This window comes from Cuculus canorus, chromosome 2 (genome assembly GCF_017976375.1).
Source record: "Cuculus canorus isolate bCucCan1 chromosome 2, bCucCan1.pri, whole genome shotgun sequence".
Classification (NCBI taxonomy): domain Eukaryota; kingdom Metazoa; phylum Chordata; class Aves; order Cuculiformes; family Cuculidae; genus Cuculus; species Cuculus canorus.
This window is the reverse complement of record NC_071402.1, coordinates 35,205,970-35,227,011: the sequence shown is the minus strand read 5'-3', so window position 1 is coordinate 35,227,011 and position 21,042 is coordinate 35,205,970. Positions and strand designations below refer to the sequence as shown.

General features: G+C 38.6%; 1 protein-coding gene across 19 annotated transcripts in view; it reads right to left on the bottom strand.

The window, feature by feature from the left end:
* EYA1 (EYA transcriptional coactivator and phosphatase 1) overlaps nucleotides 1–21,042 on the bottom strand; it is a 162,215-nt gene that overhangs the window by 68,354 nt on the left and 72,819 nt on the right. For 7 of the 19 annotated variants that reach the window (XM_054060253.1, XM_054060252.1, XM_054060250.1 and 4 more), the window contains 4 exons: nucleotides 14,666–14,715; nucleotides 13,124–13,251; nucleotides 11,254–11,316; nucleotides 1,621–1,701 (listed from right to left, as the gene is read on the bottom strand). In XM_054060253.1, the coding sequence (XP_053916228.1) occupies nucleotides 1,621–1,701; nucleotides 11,254–11,316; nucleotides 13,124–13,251; nucleotides 14,666–14,715 (322 nt within the window). Of the gene's footprint in view, nucleotides 1–1,620; nucleotides 1,702–11,253; nucleotides 11,317–13,123; nucleotides 13,252–14,665; nucleotides 14,716–20,034; nucleotides 20,169–20,215; nucleotides 20,348–21,042 lie in introns of those variants that run through there. The other 12 variants (XM_054060261.1, XM_054060259.1, XM_054060257.1 and 9 more) reach the window with 6 other exon arrangements.

Sequence of the window (21,042 nt, the reverse complement as noted above, 5' to 3'; positions counted from 1 at the left end):
AAGGATTATTGATATCTCAAGTGCAACATTTTATTAACTTTTGGAAATTTTAGGAGCTACATTTTATGAAGGAGATTTATGCATGCCTCGATTGAAAACATATGGCCAGCTCCGGAGCACGTGCCTCTTTTTTTTTAATTAAAAAAAAAAAAATCCATAATGCAGATGATGTATTACTATATTCCACTTCTCTTTTCCTCCACCTTAGCTTCTTTCTTTTTATTTAATGCTTTCACACCTTCAAAACCCTCATTATCGCATAAAGATGTCATGACCAACGTGCAAATTCCTTTAGTGAAACACTTAAGCCTGAGAGCCCGATGGTCCCAGCAGCCCAACCACTGCTGACACAGAGCTTTACGCTTACCCATCCCAATTCTGCTCAGTATTTTTGGGTGCTGCTGAGAGCACGGTGGGTGTGCTGGCAGCCTCTGCTCTGGGCATTACTTTTGGGAGCCCTTCCCTTTCTGGTTACTGTTTGGGTGCCATTTCTTTTCTGGGTCCCAAGGCTGGTTTTGAAGGCTTTGCCAGGAAGGGGTCAGCTGCAGGTTATGAGACTACTGTAAAATCAGACAGCCAGAGAAACAACAGGCCCTATTGCTAAGTACTTGGAAATAAACAAGGCACGGATAATTACCCTTCGCCAGCTACCCCTTTCCTGGCCAACTACAGGGAAAATCTATCATCTTTACAAGCTGGGAGTTCTCGCGAAGCATAGGGGGAAGAAGGGAATCTCTTTCCGTGCCTTGCACACCTGATGATTTTCTTTTCTGCGGCCTGTGAGGGAAGCTGCAGACATGTCAAACGCTACGGTTCAACCTTCAGTCAGATCACCAGAGAATGAAAAGTCGTGAAATGAAATACACTGCCTTTTCTTCTTTCAGAGATTTAAAATACGCTGTATTTTTTCTTTTTTTTTTTTTTTTTCACCTTTCCAGTTTGATAGTCTCACATTCAACAGCAAGTACTGAAAATGGAGGTTGTGACAAGACCAGAGAAGGCTTAGCTACTTGGATCCTAACTGGCTGCAAGATGTCCAATTTTGCTACTATGGAAATATAACCCTACAACAAAATATTAGATCCTTTTTTTTATTCAATTTGCACCGTAAAAATGACGTGCTCAAAATACCACAGTTGATACATTGGTATGCAAAACTGTGCAACCACCATCAGGCTTTTCTCAATGTTTTGTCTCCTGGACGTCAGCAGTTAAGATGTGTTTCGCTTCCAGCAAGAAAAAAAAACTGACAAAAGAATAAATACCTTGGTAATAATAAAGTACAATCAATGAGAAAGACGTACCCCTCAATGACAATGCTAATCACAGAGGCGGGTATGTTTACTCACAGAAAACAAGAGTAATTACTCTGGGCCAGAGTACTCCCTAGTGAGACTCCCACCGAAGACACCAATGGACATCAATAAGCCTGACGCTGTAATGCTCCTTATTCGGGAAAAACTCTTATTGACCTACACTGTCTGAGTAAGATGAACAAAAATAGGCATAAGATGTAATGTGCACAAGATGTTTTAACAGCTGTGCACAGGTTTAGAGCACACGGGATAAGAAAACAGTAAATGAAAAATACTAAGCTTAAAACCTTTGTTTATTGCTTACCTGATCCTGAGAAATTGTCTAAAGACCCGTCTGTGGTAGTAGTACTAGCAATCTCACTGCTGCTCATTGGTTCTGTTTTAACTATAGAAATAGAAATAAAATATATTCCATATGCACCTAATATTCTTGCACACGCATGCACATACACACTCACTACAGCCACAAATTTAATAAAACAAAAATATGCAAAAACGTTTCAAATCATGGCTATCAATATTTCGCATTTTATGTATTTGCATATACAAGCAATGCAAAGTACTGGCAGCTATGATTTACACATACATATAAAATGATCAAGAGGGTTATTTCTGTCGCCAAGGAATAAGAGCCACTGTAACAAACCAGAAGTCCCCATGCAACTCTCTGCACCTGTCCTGATTCCTCTTAATCCCGCAGACCCAACAATAAGGGTCCACATTTAGACCAGGTCACACAGACAATTACAGGCTTGAAAGAAGGTAATTTGAATGAGACAAAAAAGGAAATAATTTTTGAATGGGTTTCTCCAAGGGCTGTTCAATTTTTTTTTTGCATCCAAATAACTTTTCAGATGAAAAATGAGAATTCGTGATGAAGCAAAAATCTTTTCTCATGGTGGATTTCTCCTCTTAAAATGAAAACCAACCTTATACTCAGGAACCCTGAATAAACAAAGAGGACACAGTCCTCACCAGATACTTCAAAGAATGCTCTTACATTTTATTCCCTCTGTGCCCAGGACCCAATGCATCTGTCAGAAAGTGAAATGAAATGAAAGTAAGAGATTCTCTTCTGGCTCATGCTGCTTCATAATTAGTTATTAATTAATGACTTTTAATAAAGTCTCGGGCAAACAAAAGAAACTTCCCTTTCTGATACTCTGACACAATCTCAGTAACAACAGTATTCTGATCCAGGGAGCAAGGACGAAGCTGACCTGGCATGGATGCAAATAGGCACAATACCTACTCCTAGGGATTTATCAGATCAGTGCTGCATTCTCTCAAATCCATTTTTACATACCTAGCTTTTGGAGTTACAGCACACAAAAAGCAACGGAGGATGACATTTCAGAAAACAATGGAGCTGATCTTACTATCAACATCCCACCACTTTCGCTTGTGTTGACACACAGAGTCACTGCTTCCCACGCACAAGCGCCGTTGCATACCTGACCTTTCAGCGAGGCAGTTCAGTAACACTGTGAAAAGTGAATCCAAGAAAACCAAGGTAAAGTGCACCCTATATGAGATGGAAAACCTCAGTGTCATCATGATATTGGTGTGCATGTGTGCGTGTATGTATGCCTTATACACACGTGTTCAGGAATTGCAACCATCCCTAGCAGAATGCCTTTTGGTGCCAGGTTTGCAAAGGGTGAAGGAGAGGTAATTTCCTCTTTTGACAAAGCACCTTTCCTTTCCTTGCCAATCCAAATTCTTATTTCCACATGCCTCACTGTTTCCTTTACCTGACCTCATTCAAGAGACTTACACACAATCTCTCAAGACTTTACTAATCACCCACTATTTTCTTTTGATTCTCATGCAGGATGTTTTGTCTGTGCATGCTAACTCAGGAGACCAATACTAGCTCCATGTAAAATTCTGCTAAGCTTGCATTAGCAAGCAGTGCAGCCCAGTTAAGAAAAGTTTCAGGGAGTTAAATGATTGGTGCAGAGGGTCCAGCATCCACAGTTCAGGCATTCTGGGGAGAGTTATTCATGTTAGTCTTGTTCCAAGGAGTCAGCACCAATCAGCAGCTGGAGAACAACAGCTGGAGGTGTTCAAGGCCAGGTTGGATGGGGCCTTGGGCAGTCTGATCTAGTGGGATGTCCCTGCCCATGGCAGGAGGGTTGAAACTAGATGATCTTTAAGGTCCCTTCCAACACAAACTATTCTGTGATTCTATGATTCTATTACATGCACTCCCACAGGGCACTTTTTGTGAAAGAAGTGAAGTCCAAGAGACTCTACAAGGTGGATTAACGTGTGGTAGAAAAGGGTGGGAAAGACTTCAAGAGTGCACTCATGATCTTAACTACAACTCCACTATAAATGTATTTCTAAAAAACACAGCACACAACATATCCAACATCTATTTCATTACAAATAACTGAAACTCTAACACATAGATGCAACAAAATACTTGTTGCCCTTGTTGCCGTGTCTATCACAAGTAATTTTCCAGAAACTACCAGATTTTTATAGCAAATTCTATAGTTTGTTAATCTAGATACAAAGACTTATAGCATCTACAGTATCAACAGCTTTTTCTTAGAAGTCTATAATAGCCAAATTTTTACAGACAGACTAATACCTTTCTCATAGATTACTCCAGCTTTCCTAAAAATCTGAAAGTCTTCTGAGCTCGATTTACATAATGCAATTATACTTTTGGAAATAATAATGAAAGATGCTTTTCTCTATAGCTGACAGCTGTGGCAGAGTCCAAGGACTATGCTGAGCTACCTCACGCAATATAGAGACCTATAGAATCGTTTGTTCTAGATAAAGGTTTTTAGGATAATTTCTTTCCAAGCATATGGAAATGCCTCTCGACGCTATTTTAAAAGCCTACTGCACCTCTCTGGATCTCAAATCCTTGTTCAAGATACTATTTTGTCAAATTTCTCATCACAGTTGAATTTCTCTCTGTATGACTCATGAGCAATACTTCAGTGCAACAATGTTTATAAGTGAATGCTGTTTTCTGGACATACTACTTTTGAAGACACAGGATAACCTATATGAAATACAAGGCAGTGCCTTCTTCATGAAAATGAATTCCAGTTGCTGACAGAGATGCTCACAAATTTTTCCTAGTAACTGTTTCTTATGTCTCTTCCCTCAGCTGTTGTATTTCCTGAATATGCAAAAATAGGATAAGAAAGGCTGTTCACATTATTCCTGATCTGGACACTCTGTAGTAGGGTAACAAGCAACAAGCCCTATTATACCATCTTTATGAAGAACCATGACCTTAATGGACCTTTGTGCTGCAGCTAGTTGGGAATTTGATAAAGATGGACAGGAACTGAAAAGCCCTCCATTCCCCAAGCATTTAAATCATAATGCCAGAAAATGACTGCATATTTTCTTCTATCTGAGCCTAAGCAGCTTTCAAGAGGATAAAAGCTTGCTATACAAAGAAATAAACTAAGAACAACAGTAGTGTTTTCACCCATTGGAAATAACTGCTTCATGGATTCTTGCTGCAAAGGAAGGTCTCTCACTTGCCCAAGGCAAAAACTGACTGCAACGGAGCGTATTTCCCCCTAGAATCACAGGGGAGGACAGCTGCAAAGGGATTTCCTAAGGTTACAAATCTGCGCGTCTAGCACGGTAGCGCATCAGTAATCCATGCCTATCATAAGAGACGTATGGAGCTGTCCAAGGAAGCAAAGCTTTGGATGGGCACAGTTCTGGCCCTGCCACGTGTTCCTTAAACACGCTCTGGATTGCAGCTCTCCATATTTTCCACGACAATTAACATTTCTGCAACATGTCCTAAGCTTTCACAGGATGACACTGTGCAATGAGTGGGAATATTGCCACATCTACGCTGTACGTGCCGCAAGCTTGCCAGTGACTGCCAACAGCATGCTCAGTTCTGGTAGAGACTGCAGAAAGTGAAACAGCGGAGTTCCTATTCTGCTGCTCCTTTATGATAAGAGACCTCTACAGAGTTGCAGAATTATCAGACTTACATCAGACAAACAGACTCTGATTTAGCAATATGCTACCAAGTTCTAGTGCTGGCAAAATCACTCTTGCAATAAAACGGATTATCAACAAAAAGTTCAAGAGGAAATCTAATCTGCTGCAAAAATTCAACAGTTATTTAGTATTACTGACATATTTGGTTTATATACCAAGAAGTTTAAGAAGCTATGTCAACATTTTTCCTCCTTATTTTTCTTTCCTAGTAATTTATGAGTAGTTTATTAAATACTCAAAACAAGATTTAAAACTAAATTGTATAAGAAAGAAAAACAACAGAATAATAGAAAAAATAGGAGTAGCAGACAATAATACACATACTAGTTCTGAGAAATAAGCATAAAAATTCTGAGATAGCATAACTGCTGATCTAATGCTACATTGATTGTCAAGATATTCTTCTTCAGACACTCAGAGACTGCAAGTGCAATGTGCAGTGTTCTCTTCACATGAGAATCCACAAGTTCATGGGGTTCACTGGCCAATTGACAACTTTCTGAATTTGCAGCTTGTCATGAAGTCACTGGCATTTATAGTAGTAGAGGGTACTATGAGGAATAAGATGTTGGCTGTTTTAAATGTGAATTTAGAGAAGTAACATTTGGCCATTCCTAACACAAAAGCCATATGAATACATCATAAAAGTTTCACCTTCATGCATGCAAAAAGTAAGGTTTTAAAATATCTTTTAAAAATTACTTTGATTATCTAAAATACTTGCTCTACTGAACTGGTCTTTGTTAACAGCTATGCTATATACATTAAGCTAGAATAGAAATATTCTAAACATGGCTGAGTTATTAAATCAGTTTTACTTTTGCAGTTTTAAGACTAAATCAATATGATTACGTTATAGCCTTTGTATTATATGAGTAATTGAGCAAAATGAAATCATTCCTGGCTGACAGCTCTCAATGTCCACAGAGCACAAAGAATCTCAACGAAGTAAGAGAGGGCTGTCAGTTTGTTTATAGACATACATATAAATACAATCTCTGGTTCTATTTTGTCTTAAGGTGATATCTTCAAATAATATTAGTGGCTAAGAACCAAATACGTACCTTAAGCATTTCATATATCCATTATTATTCATACATTATTTTGCTTGATACTGTTGTCTTTCATTACCCACTAGAAGCCCAAAGCTCACATGCAAGTTCAAAGATAATCTTCACTAACAAAGGGACAAAAATTCTACCTTGAATCTCTAAGGTAATGATATTTTCCATTATTTTATTCAAACTCTGAACTGTTTGCACTGAAAAATCTTGCAGTGATAAACAACTTAAAGATTACATGTTGCCTATAAACATGTAACTTAACTATACTAATTCCTATCCAAGACATTCTTCTTTCTTTTTATCACAGGCTATCAAATCATCAGCTCCTGACCATGAAGTCTGATAAACTTACTTACTCCTGCTTTTCAAAGCAGAGGATTTTTCCTGGATGTCATTTATCTGGAAATCACCAGAAGGTAATTACTACAAGGTAATTTCCAGCCTAAATTTATGTTCAGTTTTCAAAGAAAGTCCCTGCTCAAAGCAGCACATTCTAGTTCAAGCCCAGACTGTTTCCTGCTCTCCCTTCTCTGATGTCAGATGGCTTCAAAACTTCTACAACTACTGGCTAACACCTACCTTTCACTGCATACGTGGTTCCCCCACGACCCTCATCTTCCTCTTATGTTATGCATTACAACTGAAAGAGTCTTAATGTCATTGTAACCTGCTCATCTAGCCATAAAAACCTTAAATTTACAAAGAAATGGCATCACCACTACTGTGCAAAATCAGAAAAAAATTCAAAACCAAAACCATCTGGGTAGAGATAAGTTTTGACAGTATTTGTAACTGCTAATTGAGATTTAACGTGGATATTCATCTGACAAGTATAGTCATGGGTTAAAATAGTCTTATTCACTGCTGTTAGGAAATGCTAATATCCGAGTCAAACTAACATTCTAACCCCTTCACACTCACTTGATCATTATATCTGTCCTGTAGAAAGACATAATATATTTCTCTACATATGTAGAGAGCATATATCCAGAACAATCCTTTTAGAGGTGTTATGGCAAATTTCCTTTTTGGTTTTTTTTCATTCTTAAATCCTCGATTGGGAATCTGACCACGGTAACTCCACTACATGTGTGTAACCATTTGCATGGCATCCATGTAAAATATCCATACTCTTGAACCAAAGCCAGACAAAATGACCACACAGTCTCACAGCTCAAGCCATTAAAGAAGGTTGTCTTTCACTACCTTCTGGGAACAGGGAAGGCTTCAAGTGAACACAGTGTGTCATGGAGAAGTCAAGCCTGTTCTGCCGTTTAGGTGTACGAGATGCAACACTGAGACATGAAGACAGAAGCAGAATGACAAAGAAAGTGGAATCTTTCATAAGTGAGAAATAACATCCTCTACTTTTGGCTAGAGTTTGAACTCCACAACTATCAGACTTAAAGACAAATTCACAACATGGATAGCACCGGCTTGCATTCCCGTCCACCCAGCTTGATCAAACCAAGTGGCACAGGTACTTCACTCATTGACAGGAGATCAGATGATCCAACTAACCCTGAAGTATAACCAAGTCTCAGGCAGTTTTCCGACACCACCAAGCTCCATTCAGTATCTGGAAAGGCACGTGCTGCAAAAATGTTTATTAGAAGCTTGCAAAAATAGATGATAATGGTGCTTCCAAGATGTTCTTTTCTTTTTTTTTTTCCAAGTCTTTTGTCATTTGAAGTATTTTATTTCCCTCAAATGTCTGTGGGAACCCACATTGCTATTGACTTTTCACTTACATTAGGTCCTTTCTTTTGGTAAAATGTTATTTCTAAATACGGATGAACCCCTGAATCAATTACAAGTTTCATGCCATTGAGCTCTTCATCACAAAACTTCAGTAGACATAAATTGGCAGAAACTCCATAAATGAGCAATTAGAAGATATCAGAACCCATGCATCTCCCAAAGGAGCATCATTTTGTCTCGACTGCTATCACCTACCACAACGTTGCACCCCAAGGTACACAAAATTATGAATAACTTTTACTTATTAAAAAAAGTAAAAACTATTCCCTGGCAGTATGCAGGCTCACTGCAATACTGGAAAACTATCTTGAGTGCTACAAAGTATTGTTAGTATTACAATGAATACTCAACATATCATTTACTTGCAGAGACCTACATCATGTGCCATAAGAAACAGCTCATGCCCCCTCTATGGATTTCAACGTATTGCGTCATCATTATTTCTGAAAATACTGAAAACAAATTTTTCTCTGTTCTATAATATTGCAGTTCAATAGCAAACATACTACACAGCACTGCCTTTTGAAACCCTGAACATGGATTTACGTTCAACAGACTTAAAATGACCTTTCTAAGGCCACCCCATCAGATCACCACATAGTGGGGAGCTTTGAATGCCTTTGTGTGGGATCTCATTCTCATGTTGCATCAGGTACTTAAAGAACGAGAATCCTTTTTTCCCAAAGGAATTTTGATGTCCAGTTCCCTTTGAAGCCTCCCTTCCTATGTATCTTTGAATTTGTTACCCATTTTCCCTTCCTGCTTGATATGAAAATGCCTTCTCTCCTTCCTTCCAAACACTCAAAAATGAGGGCAGAAGCAGCTCCGTACTATTAATGTGAATGAAGTGTAGTTGCTTGAAAAAACACAGCTCCTTCTCCCAGTCTGCATCTATTCTTTTCCATCGCAGTTGCATAAAACATCATCACGATGGGCCACAGGCTTTTGTTTCTCACTCTGTGTAATCCATCAGAACTCATTTACGTTCTTTCAATAAAAGTAAAGAACACTAAAGGGAGAAACTGGATGCAGCTGTTCACTACGGAAAACAGTTTCGCTACTTCTTTCAAATTTGTTGATTACTCACAGCCTTTCCCCTCTAAAGTACATCTACCGAAGTGGGCACTGTTGTTGGAATAGCCACTAGCTGTCTGATAAAACTTAATGAATGGCAATTTTATTAGCTTCTGTTGTTATTGTTTCTTTAACTCCTTCCATATCAATCCACCACAGCAATTAGTTGACAAAAAAAGATTAGAGATAAGGCACGACTTTGAACATTTTGATCCTTACTTGAATTATCTTTTTTTTTAACAGATTTTTTTAGGCAAGTCACAAATGGCCAAATTTTTAATAGCGTCCAGTGTCTGCTGTTCCCTACAACAGAGTATATTCTGTGGAAAAATGCTTAAAGAGATCACGGAAAACTCAAATACTGCAGTATTCATATTATCAGCACCTTCTTGGCACGCCAGAACAGATCTTTCTGTGTGTGTTTTAGCCAGACATTTTAGTATTACTCCTCTGCATTTGACCCTGGGCAATTTCTGACTGGTCAGGGTCTATAATTTTCTTGTTACTTCCCGATCACTAGTTAGAAGACCAAGCTGCCAGGCCTGGAGAAGAGGAAGAAAAAACCAAAGCACCAGCAAAATAATTAGTTCTTATTAGCTATGATTTTTTTAAATCAAGATGTTAAGGAAATGCTACTTTTCCCCTCATCACACAGACGCTCAGAGCTGTGAAGACTGTCTCATGATTCTACAGCAAACTTAAAAGAATAGTGTTTGTTCTACAGAAATTACTGTGGTCTAAAAGAATACTGTAGAGGAACTGCTGTCTGAAACAAAAGTAGTAAATCCGACTTGTTTAAAAATGTTTAGATAGAAGAAAATAAATAGCAGTCACCCCAAACCCCCTGAATTCCTTCAGCTGCAGTCCTTGGCCAGAACTACCTGGTCAGTTCTGCACTACAGCGATTTTGCTCTACCAAAGTGAAATTAAGCACACAAAGAGTTATTATACCAAAGCTGCACAAAGAGATTAAACTCAGACTCAATCACATAACTAAATTTCAATCCAGTGCTTTGAAAATTTACCGCTAAGTGTGAAGCTAAAAATATTATCTAATAACAGTGAACTATCTTCCAACCACATCCTCTTATAGAACAACATCAATAAAGGACAAGTCTGAAAATGTGCCTTAGAGGAATTAATGAACATATTTGTTTGAACCAGGGCCATTTCACTTTGGGATGGGGATGGGAGGTTTTTTTCCTCTCTTCCTCATCTAGTGAGCATATCCTGCACTTCAGGGTATGGAAATTTGCCTAAATCACACCCATAGTCAATTCAAATTTAACATATTTTTACAAGATATGTATGACATGCAGATACCTGGAGGCCCTGTTTCTCGTTCACATGAAGGTCCCTCACACCAGAAAAGGAGGGGTCTTTCATGTTAGTAAGAATAAGTGCATAGTAGATTAGATATTTTTTTCACATATTGTATTCAACATATAAAGGTTCAGCAGCTCACATCTAAACTCCATGTGCAACAAGCAAGCAAACCATACTGCAGCATGTTAAGAAAGGTGTTTCTCAAGCCCTTACGACTGCATCCTTACAATCTGCCACTTGTGTCTCAGCAGTATTCTGCTTCAAGAATCTCAGAAAAAAAAATTTAATTCACCCTTCATTAAAAAAAAAAAGAAACCCTTGCTTCATTCATTCAATTTTTCTCATAAGCCTTTCTCTTTCTTTTTCTCTTTTCTAAGTTTTCTTTCAATATTTAGCAGCTCAAGGAACCCAAACAAAACAGTTTTTCGAGATAAAACAGATTAACAGCAAAATTTCCACCTTCAGATTCTTAGGCATCTGCTTCACTCAAACATTTTGTCTCTTGGCACACATCTAATTCAGGAATAAATTATTCAGTTATGCTTCTTCCACAAATTTTTCCTTGTCACTTAAGAGCAATCAGAGACAGGAATTTTCAGTTTAGAAAGTTTAGATCAGAATTGCCAAGCACAAGGTATTTCTCAGGACATTTTCTGGAAAACATCTGAAAACGCATGCTGAGTGCCCACGCCTGCTGCGCCCACCCAAACCTGTGGGGCTCTGTGTGCTAGGGCTTAGCAACCAGTCTGCAGTGCTGAGGAGGGTCATGTCACCTGAGGGAAAATCGCAAACAAAAGAAAAACCATTTGGCTTTGTCTCAGAAGGTAAATGTGTATTGAAAGTTATAGCTTTCTTGGTATAATTCACCCAAAATGAATAAACCAAGACTTTAAAATTCTAATGTCAAATAAATTGGTTACCATGATTTAATTTACTTGCTTTGATAAACTCTGATACCTACTGAGAAACTGCGATATTAGTTCCAAAATTATTTGCCACCTGAGGTCAGCGCATGAATAGATACAATATATAGCTAATTTCCTGACAAGGTGATATTAAGCACCTCATTTTTCAGAGTGTTTGCCTGCACAAAACAACTACTTAGAACAAGAAGTCGAGCCAGATGGTGAGTGCCTTTCAGCATTTCAAGGAACACTCCCTATTTTCATGCTACTAAAGAAACTTCAGGCTACACAGAAGGTACAAAAGCTGGTGAAGTTTACAGCAAAGGCTTTCATGAGCAAGAGGAATTTTAATTTGAAAGGGTCGAGCAATTTTATCCTGTACCAAAACCGGTATACACCTGATATTATGATATGAAGTATAATAACATCTTAATATATTTTGGTATCAAAAAGAAAGAAGACTCATCCGCGGACATGAAATATTTTTCTGCTTAAACTACATTAATACTTTAAACACTTTATTCTTTAATAAATATTCTTCTTTTTTCTTTTTCAAATGGCCTAAAATTTTATTGCGGCGACACTTCTGCAGCAGTAGCAAAAAGTAGATTATGCACAACTCTGGCACAAATGTCTGTTAATCTGATAACCCATAAACCCTCCCCACTACAGAGGACTCAAATTAGAATGAATAACAGAGATGTTTGGGGAATTGAGGCGGGACGACATCTGTTTGATTGACATGTGCCTTTCCTGGAAGAATGCAATGCCTGTCCATAATCCTAAACAGTCTGACAGCACTAACACAACCCAGTTCTTAGGAAAAAAAGATATATCTTTGCTACAACAGTTGTTTAATTACACATTTACACTGGATAGTAATATTTGAAGCTATGCAACTCTTTTCTAGTAATGCATTAAAACCTGTTCACACAGCTAGCCAAATGTCATGTACGATCTTCCATACTATTGCCATAGAAAGAGTATTTTTAACTGCTTATTATATAAACCTTTCTGTGTTTAATTATATGGATTATTATATGTATTATATTACCAGCAAAGCTGTTGGGTTGTTCTGCTGTTAGTATTCTACTGAGAACAAACATAACTTATCAACTGCCTGACTGCTTCTTGAAAAATAGGTATCAGTTTACCCCATTGAATTACTACACCTGTTAGAATTTTGGCCACTCCATCAGACCAGCAAGCTAGCCTGAGGAAATTTCAACACTCAGTTTTATTAACCTACTTGACAAAACTTTCATAGCCTTAGGAGCTTGCAAAAAGGTGAGAACATAAATACCAAAACAGTGAAAAAGACTGAAAGACTGTGTTTTGTTGTACATCAATTGTAAACACCTCCTTTTTTTTCCTCATCACTAAACTATCCTTCCAGGTTTTGTGGATTTCTTTTTTTTAAGCTCTGCACATACTACTTGCTCAGTCCATTCAAACCCGTGAAAGGAACATAAAGCTGGAATGAAAGCTATTGCTGAAACTTGGTAATAATAACTACTGATAAACATTGAACATTCACTCTATACATCATATTACATAAATACATAACACCTGAAATAGTAAAACATTTTTTTCTATATGCTTTACTGAATGCTAGAACACCAATGCAACAAGGATTAAAAACAAACTATGAAACACTAAAAAAATGGTGGCTCACCTTCTGTGCCATTGGGTGTCATGGAATTATTATTTATATGGGAGTTATCAAGTTTTGGACCACTGGGGGATTCACTACTACCACTTAGTCGGCTATGTGGGCTGGCTAGATCCTGCATTTCCATAGACCTGAAAACAAGATGCAGCTAGTTTCAGTGACATATTCAACATGGATTGCAGAGGAATTACCTATATAAGACGCAGCCCGCTATTAATTGACATCCTGGAAACACGTAGTAAAAAATTAACGGGTTCTCCCAACTTGGTCGTTTCTAGTACTAAACTAATTTTGTACTTCACACACGACTGACCAGCTACTGTAATTATTCTTGCAGCTTCTAACATAGTAAAATTTACATATCAAGCACTTTGCTTTAAAAATTCGTGTCACTTTGTATTTTTGTGATACATACAAAGATGGAATCACCAATATGTGAAGACATATATTCTCTTAACAACAAATTAACACACTGTTTTATCAAGATTTACCACTCAGTGGCAATATAATGGTACTCCAAACCAAATAAAACACTTGAAGCAATTGTGGAAACCTATCATCTACTGACAGGGAATGAGATATTCCTGATGTATGTGTTTACTCTGGCAAACTACTTAATTGTTCCTCTGTTTCCGTTGAAACAAATGCAGCATTAAAACATTATTATGTCTGCTCACTTGTTTGCTTTGTGGATTACACAAAGCGTGTTCAATTGAAAAGGGATATGACCAACATACAGTGAATCCATAAAGGCATTACTATGCCTTAGCACTGCCGTATCTCAGCAGCTGTCACTTAGTCAAAGTAAGAAGGGAGCAATTCCGATTTAAAGCAAAAATTAGTTTACACAGCAGGCAAGCAGCTGAATATTTCTGATCTGCATGTTTAATAGCCTTATAGAAAAGGGCCAACAGCCATTACGACTATGACATATCCTCTGCTTGATGTTGGGGAAGCTTACAATTGAAGTGCCCCATCCTTCCGTTTCTTCATACCTAAAGCTTTTGATAATGTTATTTGATGTACTCAGTCTGAGTAATTGCTCCTAGTAGAAATTTCTTACGTTACTGTGCCTCCAAGGCATCTGAACCAGTAATTTTTCAGTTTAAAAGAAACACTTAGGCTCTTCTAAAGACTATTAAAGTTTTATAAAAAAATTTCTCCCACCTTAATGGTATAAATATCCTCAAGTCTAAGTGTCATTCCAGCTATGAAGTAGTCACATTTTAACTGAGATTTTATCACAGGTTCTAAGAACCAATCCTTCACTTTATATTTCATTACCCAAATCAAACTACACATAACGAGGGACAATGTCACAAAGAGTCTGAAAAGCCAGTATCTAATATAAAGTCAAACAACTTAGTGAAAAAGTATACATGCTCGTGGTTTACAGACTTGGTTGCACACATGAAAAAGCGACGCTCCAGCACTCACTCATCTGTCTAATGCGGAAAACAAGAATAAATATTTACTTCTTACCTGAAGCTGAAAACAAGAATAAAAGGCTTGTAGAAAAATTGCAAATTTCAATCAAATCCTTACCTGCAGCTTGACAAAACAGCAACATCTGAACTGGTTTGGGACTTCTGCACCTGTAAACCAGGGAAACAAACAGAAGCCTCTGTTACTCTGCTTTACTATGAGGCCTTAATTTAAATAAAGGATATCACCACGGATGACAATTCTGTCCTTTAAACCCCAAAGGAGAGGAGGAGGGCGCGGTGCCTGTGAAAGGCATATTGTCTTTAAATTGAAGGCTCAACTGTTGTTTCCCCAGCAGGTCTCTCTCCCTCCTCCCCGCGCCAGGGGACGGCGGCCAAATGACGGGATAGTGATTCATCAGGGGCCCGTGACAGCTGCAGAGGGGCTCACTCCTCCCACGGCACCACGGCCGCGCACCCTGGCGAAGGTAACCCCACTGCGCCACCCTGCCAAGGGCAGAGGGTGGCTTCAGCCCTGAGCCCCCCAGTACCCCCCACCCCTCTTGCCTCTTGTTATTGCTGAATGGGTTATCTCTCCTTCCCCGTCCCCTTAACTCCTGACAGCTTCTTGCCCTCATCATGCTGGCTTTCCTCTTCCTCCACTCTAGGCCATCCTTCCTCCATGCCTGAGCAGCAGGGAGCCAGCAAGTCAACTCACCCCGAAAGGTGAGAGGCAAAGCAAGCTGGAGAGGCTGACGCTATTTTCTAGGGGGGAGATACAACACGGGGCAGGTCTAACTATCGTAAAGATCTTCAATATGTGACCAAAGATATCACACAACCATCTCCAAAACAAACCCACGTAGAACCAGGGCAAATTAAAATGAAACCCCCTGCATGTTATTGCACCAAGGTCTTGCTCATAAAAATTCTGGTCACTAATGAGATTTCTGATAAAATGACTTTAAAAAACACTTCTGTCTAAATAAATAGGAGGAAACTGTAGCATTTAGCTCTGAGGTCCCTCATCAAGAAGAGGAAACTGGTTCCACTGGGAAGTCCAGCAATAATTTTCCAGTTTAATAAAACAAATCCTTTTATAACTCGGGTGAGTAGTAGATTTTCATATCCTACTCGAAAATCACCATTGCTTTGCTAATAGACTCTTCTATGTAGCCCATAATGATTGTCAGCAGGTGATAAAACCCAGGTGAAGATACACTGCTAGAAACTGTTAGCTTAAAAGCACACGAAAGCTTCTCCAGGCAAGGTATATATCCTCTTAATGTTTGCATTGAGGATCCTTCATGTGTGTTTCCATTCAACCTGAACTGACATCTCTTAAATGATCACAGAGCAAAGACAAGAGAGATGAGGCATTTTAAGTGCCATAAAAATCATCCAAGCAAATCCTACTTATGTGTCTATAGGGGTTTTTTTTTTGTTATTTTTAATCACAGACAGAATTACTACCAGCAAGAGTAAACAACTGCTAGGGGCAGCCAGGCAATGCAGAACATTACAAATGATGTCAAGAAGCATGCAATAACGCACACTGAAAAACATCAATCTTTTTATAAATGGGTACTTGAAGTACTGCATAATGTACTTTTCAATACGTCATCGCATGCCAAATCAAACTATACGAGCACATACATTCAAAACTATGCATTTTGTTTTCAATTTTTTTTCCAGTTCTTTATCCTAGAAACTGCAGCAGAGTGCCTTAGGATATGTTTCTGCTGTTACTTCAAAACACCTGGAAAAAATTATAGGTGAGAACTAAGTCTGCTTACAGAGCTATCCTCACTCCCCCTTGCACAGGATCCTTTAAAAAATATCTTTTATAATAGAAAAAGCACTCCTTTTCCCAATAAATGCTTTAATTAACTGATATTTTCCGAAGTACCCTACGCTATTATTCATAATTCACTAAATTCTAAAATACAATTAATCCCTACTATTTTATTTACCCAAATTAAAAAAATAATAACTGTACACTTACAAATACATACATCTATGTGCACGTGTGTATATACTGAGAGAGATTTCATTTAAGGATTCATGGGAGAGAGCAAAAAAAACCATCCAGCCCATTCATAGTGAATTAAATATATACCTTATATGTCTTCTAACACTCTATGATTTGTGAAAGTTCATATCCACAATCTTCATTTTCATTAAACATACTTTAGATATATTCCTTTGTGTCTCAAAGATTATTTAAACCATGTGTTGCACGTTACCATATTTAAAAATGACTCTTTAATCAAAATAACTTTAAAACAACTAATCCTCACTTAGGCTGGTCAGCTGAATCCACAGAGTGGTCCAGGAAAAATAAATCTACTCTCAAGAATGCCAATGCAGACAACAATTAGACACAGATGTGAGTGAAATTAGTTACAGTTTACAAAATGCTACACTTCACATGCTTTCAGTTTTTTATGTGTAGTACAAAATTACAACGTAGTAAGGAACCACACTTATGACAACCAGTTCAAGGAATAAAAACATTTCTGGGTGGCGTGTGCTTGCTCTCATATATTCTCCCATTTTGCCAACAGATTTCTGGAAAATTGAAGTTCTGCAACTTAACTCACATATCAAACAAAAAGTCAAAAAAAAAAAAAGAAGCAACGGCTTGCTCAGCCAGCCAAAAGAGCAAGTAAAAAAAAAAAACCAACAACAACAAAATAAGAAAAAAAAAAGAGAAAAAAAGAGAAAAAAAGACTTGTCGCTCACCCTTCATACTCTGCACTCCACTTAAACTAAAAATGTCTTATATGAAAAATAACATACATGTTCTCCTTAATACCTCAAAAACATTACTATGTATAATTTGGTCTCTGTAAATAATATTCACCTCTTTAATATGGATTGCAGATCTGGGCACTACAGCGAGAAAAAAAACCAATGATAGCAAAGCTACTTAAAATTCATCCATTTAAGAATCTTAAATCAGTAACATCAAATTCTGATTAGTTAATGAGGTCTTTTAAGTTTGCCTTTTTTCTAATTAAATTTATAATTCTTCACAGATGTAGGTTTTGTTGATGTTCAATTTGTCTCTCTCATTTTGTTAAACCTCACATAGTACTCCACCAATCCATTGAATAGCCACATTAAATCTGTTAATACCATGCTCTTCAACCCCAGAAATTATTTCCAGAAGGCAAACTTGCTTTGAGAGATCATCAAACAAGACTTAAGGTACACATTTTATCACATTTTCCCTACCACAGAGCTCAGGATGCAGAGGAAAATTCATGACTTTTGCACTGTTTATTATACTTTGCTAAATTACAAATCAAAAGCATCTGACAGAAGATCATGTATGAAGCCAAAAACTTAATAATGTTCTGTGAAAAGTAAACTGTAAATGGGAAGGGATTCTAAATTTCAGCAGCACAGAGCAAATAAAATGTAGGTACTTGCCTAAATTACAGGTTTTCCACAGTATTTTTGCTTGCTAGGAGCAAATTTTTTTAAATGGCTATAATTTAAAACATTTTTCCAGCTGAAAAGAAATTTTCTAGGTGAAAATAAGAAGTTAACCCAGAAAACTATAGCGAGCACATGTGCTTTTCTTAAAACATAGTTCTACTTAAAAAAAAAAAAAAAAAAAAAAGCAAATTTCAAAGACAATTGCAGTTTTCAAATCAAAGTGTTCCTCCTTAGGGGGAAAAAAAAAAATCTGTCATTTTTAGCACGGGGGGGGGGGAGAGAAGAGGATTTTTCATTTTTCCCCCACAGCACTTTTTGCCTCCTTGAAAGTCCTATGCAATCACTATCTACAGACACAAGGGCTTCAGTAGCCAAAATGTTCCAAAAGTAAAATGCAAATTGGCTACAAAAAGGCACCTTGCTGGCAACACATAAAACTTGGTAATACTTTCACTCTTTCAGTAATGGTACGGCTGGGGTCTAAGTAAGGAGGCAGAGCTTTTTCACTAGATACTCACACCGAAGACAAATTGCACTTATTAAACCAGAAGCAGGTAATTACAGCTATTTCATTTTTAATTACTAGTTTAAATTCTTCTAAACGTGCAGTCCTGCATGCTCATTTCATACACTTATGAATGAAACGTTTTGAAACCCCAACACTTTCTTCCCTTTAAGAAAGAAGCACTACAATGTGACAATGCTCCCATTATGACCAGCCATTTAAGAATGTCTTTCTGCTTTTCCAAGATTTTTTTGGCTCCCGAGAAATATTTCATACTTATTGCAATTCAAGCAAAATGATTAGTCATTCTTTTTTTCTCCGCTCTCCAAAGGCAAAGCGTGACTCAAGCCGTCTGTCACTGCGCAGAACTGCTGAGAGGGGATGGCTGCTCATTTCCAGACCCTACCAGGCCTTGGGAAAACTCCGACAGCAGTGAGGTGCCTGCCTAAATACTGCATGTCATGGGTTCGAAAGCAACCCTTGCGTGCAGACGTGTTTATATACATCAAAGTATCTAATGTGTATACAAACATATCAATATATATACCCTTACAGATACATACACACGTTATTTATTGAGTTTACACATCCATACTCCTGAGTTCTGGCAGATGCTTTGTAAGCCGCCTCAGTATGGGACAGAAAAGATTCTCTCTATGTGGTATCTAACATTAAAAACTTCCAGTGATGCACTACATAACATTTTGAACTTCTTATCCTATTTTTTTCTCCGTGATCTTTTTCAATTTAAACAAGGTACATGAAATATACTACATTTATTTTTTTTAAATGAAAGCGTTTATCTCTTCTGTTTGCCTCCTTTTTAAATGCTTACTTACCAAAAAAAAAAAAAAAAAGGCCACGAAACCCCAAGCACCTTCTAAAAAACCACTTTCAAACGTATTAACAAACACCTTTACTTTTCCGGAATAAACCTTTCACCGCAAAGGACAGTCTTTCCTCTTTTTGGTGTTTGTTTGTCAGAAACACCGAGAGAAATACAGACTTGGGAATGTTCTGTGGGTCTCCGTCGCTCAAAAGCAAGATGTATAAATTTAATGAGACTTCAAAAGGCCTTTAACTTCCTCGTTCTAAGATTATCCTCCTAAATAAGCCACCTAAAACGTCAATAAACGTCAACCGTTTCAGTTGTGTAGATGTTTATTCTGTCATCTCGAAAAGTTCTCCTGGAGGGATCTCTTGTGTTTTCCTCGGTGTTTGGAAAATTTAAACATATAAGGAGAATGGATTTCCTGCTTCAGAAAGCGCTGTCAAAATCTCTGTCAGGCGTTCTTCCTTCCGATTTTCTTTTATTATTCTTTTTCTCACGCTCTCGTGTCTCCCCCAGAAAGACCTACGGGCTCCCCGCAACCCCTGCCTTCCCCCTCGTCTCACCGTCACGTTATCCCCAACTCTAGGAAATCAAAGAGGAGAATTCCCAAACCTGGCCGATCGGAATAAACAGAACCGCCTGACATCTGCTTTGCGGGAAGCCTACAAACCCCGGCCTGAAACGCGGCCAGAACGAACTGCCGCACCTCGTCAGTTATAACTGAGCGCCGCTCTTCTCCGCGACAAAGTGCCCTTGCGCGGCAGATCGCCGCCGCCGCGCCGCTCGGGCTGCTCCGCAGCGAGGCTGTCGCAATCGCTGCCTCTCTTTCTCTCCGGTCTTTTCCTTCCCCGTCTCGGCCGCCCCGCGCCGCCCAGCCCGGTACTCACGGTGCGCTGTGTCCGCGCCGCGCAGCCCCCGCGCTGGCGGCTCGGCGCCTCCCACGGCGGGGCAGGCGCGCCCCGGGGCGGAGGGCAGACAAAGCCGCGGCGGAGCCTGCCGCCAGCCCCGCGCCTGTTTGCTCAGCCTTGTGGGTCTGCCCAGGCACTGCCTGGGGGCACGCCGCCGCTCCCGAGCCCTCTCTCCTCCTCTCTCCCCTTTTTTCCTATTTTTTTTCTTTCCCTCTTTTTTCTATCCCTCTTTTTTCTTTGCCTCTCCCTCCCCTCTTTTTTCTTTCCCTCTTTTTCTTTCCCTCTTTCTTTCCCTTTCTTTCCCTCTTTCTTTCCCTTTTTTCTATCCCTCTTTTTTCTATCCCTCTTTTTTTCCTTTCCCTTTTTTCTATCCCTCTTTTTTCCTTTCCCTCTTTTCCACCTTTTTTCTTTACCTCTTTTCCACCCTTTTTTTTCTTTCCCTTTTTCTTTCCCTTTTTTCTTTCCCTCTTTTTTCTATCCCTCTTTTTTTCTTTCCCTCTTTTCCACCCTTTTTTTCTTTCTCTCTTTTTCTTTCCCTCTTTCTTTACCTTTTTCTTTCCCTCTTTTTCTTTCCCTCTTTCTTTCCCTCTTTTTCTTTCCCCCTTTCTTTAACTTTTTTCTTTCCCTCTTTTTCTTCCCCTTTTTTCCTTTCCCCTTTTTTTCTTTCCCTCCTTTTTTTTTTCCTTTTCCTCCTTTGAGTTTTGTTTTTGTTTTTGTAATGCAAGCCGCAGCTATTCTCTTGTCCCAACCTTATTGGTTTAAAAGCAACAACTGCAACGAGGCTTGCGCGGCTTGAAATCAACCTT